The following is a 1,993-nucleotide window of genomic DNA, read 5'->3' as shown; positions in this document are numbered from 1 at the left end:
AAGTGAATGCCAACGTGACAGCCTCTGAAAACAACATTTACAGGTGAATATAGAACACTACAAAAAGATTACTGTATCTGATATGGAGGATGCATTAAACAGGTGTAAGTATATGATATACACAGATTGAAGTCACTTTAGCATATACAGTGCATGATCACCTTAGTATTATTGGACAAAGAAGGCTACAGTTGTAAGTAGCTATATACTGTAGATACATGACCTGTGTGGAACACAGATACTGCATTAATTTCACCTTTGTGCCAACTGCCCATTTCTGTCTGTGCTGACTTCAGAAACAAGTATCTACTGGATTGCACACTAATCTAACAATGCTGAAGATGTTGTATGCACAAGCTGTGCCATGTGATAAGACTAAATCCCTGCTATGAAGAATAAGCATAAATCCCTTTTACAATCCAAGATTTGAACAGCTGCCACATTTGAGCTCCTGCTTCTGCCTTTAGTGTAGGAAGAAGTCACGGATTCTTGTGGTCTCAATCCAAGGAATATAGGTTGAAGTCCTAGTGAAAACGCTGGGTTTGTTCTCCACCGTGCAACCAATGGGTCCAAAACTGACTATCCCATGGACTTCCCACCGCTCTCTTCCATTTTGACAGACGAGTGGCCCTCCAGAATCTCCCTGCAAATAACAATCAGTGACTTTTAGGGGTTATCTCCACTTTAGATATATACATTTCTGAAAGACAGATATTTGTCCTGAGATCTCCTAATATCCAGGATTGCTTAATGAGCTGATAAACAGATTAATACCATCAAAGTAATCTGTAACAATCAAAGAGGACACATCTTTAAAAGCTAATCAACTGTAATGTTTTACTACATGTTGCACATCATCATTGCTGCTACTTTAGTGAATAAATAGAATATAATGTAATCATGCAAGAATCAAACAGGAAATGCTCATGCTCTATAAGAGCCTTTCTCAACAAGGGTGCCTCAAAATCTTACTGATGTGAAAGGAGGGGTTACTCTGATGTAAAAGGAGTGGGCCCTGAGGTGAAGGTGGGCTCCTAGTATGAGAGGGAGGACTTTCATGTAAACGGAGGGGGCTCCTAAAGTAAAGGAGGCTCCTGACATAAAGGGGTTCTTTGATGCCATTTTTCAATGTGAAGTGGGAAACCTCAGTTTTGTTTCTGTTTTTGCATGGGGTCCCCTTTAAAATCCATTAGACTGGATTAGATTTTGCATACTTTTAATGGGTGCTGTAATTGAAAAAAGGTTAAGAAATGCTGTTCTAGACAGAGATTATTACAATGTTTCTTCCATAAAGTATCAGCCTGAGCTCCATTTTTACTATGGTGCACCCCTAAATGCAGTAACAACTGTAATAAATATTTTAATCTATGGTGTTTTTGTCTTTCTGCTGATATTGACCATTTTCCATTGTACCCCTTCTCTAAGCTGGGTTGTTGCCACTGCGGTTGATAGATAATTGCACTTTTGTAGTTCATTTACTCTGTACAACAAAAATGTCAGAGTGAAAGGCTTCAGAAAAGATCACATATGCACAATATACAGTAACCCACATGAACCAATTAGAAATGTATTAGCATTATTCTGCTCTAAACAAAAGGTAACATTTGATCAGGTTTCTGTGGGATACTGTGCTTTTTACATGTTTTTTATCTTCTCTTTCACCTTAGCTTTGCAGGCTGAAATTATGCCTAGACGTTACATATTATTAGACATGTGCACTGCCAAAAAATTCGTTTCGTTTCGTTTTAAATTCGGATTTGTGTTATTTCGTTTTTCAGGATTCGGGTGTGAAAGTCAATTCGGATTCGGAATTCGGATTCGGACGAAATGCGGTAGCGTTCGTACGAACGTTCGTTTCGTTTTCTGTTCTTATTCGTTTCTTATTCGTTTCGTTCGTTTGCATCAAAAGTGACATTTGAGGGGGAAAAAATATTTTTCTCCTCTAATGTCACTTTGCTCCAACGAACGAAACGAATAAGAAACGAATAAGAAA

At 38.2% G+C, this 1,993-nt stretch overlaps 1 protein-coding gene across 1 annotated transcript in view; it reads right to left on the bottom strand.

Annotated features, from left to right (window-relative positions):
• Positions 1 to 263: 263 nt before the first annotated feature.
• LOC108788616 (elastase-1-like) overlaps positions 264 to 1,993 on the bottom strand; it is a 35,200-nt gene continuing 33,470 nt past the window's right edge. Inside the window, exon 6 of the mRNA XM_018558420.1 lies at positions 264 to 643. Within this exon, the coding sequence (XP_018413922.1) occupies positions 464 to 643 (180 nt within the window). The 3' untranslated portion in view covers positions 264 to 463. The remainder of the gene's footprint in view (positions 644 to 1,993) is intronic.

This window comes from Nanorana parkeri, unplaced genomic scaffold, assembly GCF_000935625.1.
Source record: "Nanorana parkeri isolate BGI_ZX_2015 unplaced genomic scaffold, ASM93562v1 scaffold338, whole genome shotgun sequence".
NCBI classification, from domain to species: Eukaryota; Metazoa; Chordata; class Amphibia; order Anura; family Dicroglossidae; genus Nanorana; species Nanorana parkeri.
The sequence above is the reverse complement of the archived record's forward strand: the minus strand, read 5'-3'. Positions and strand labels throughout refer to the sequence as shown.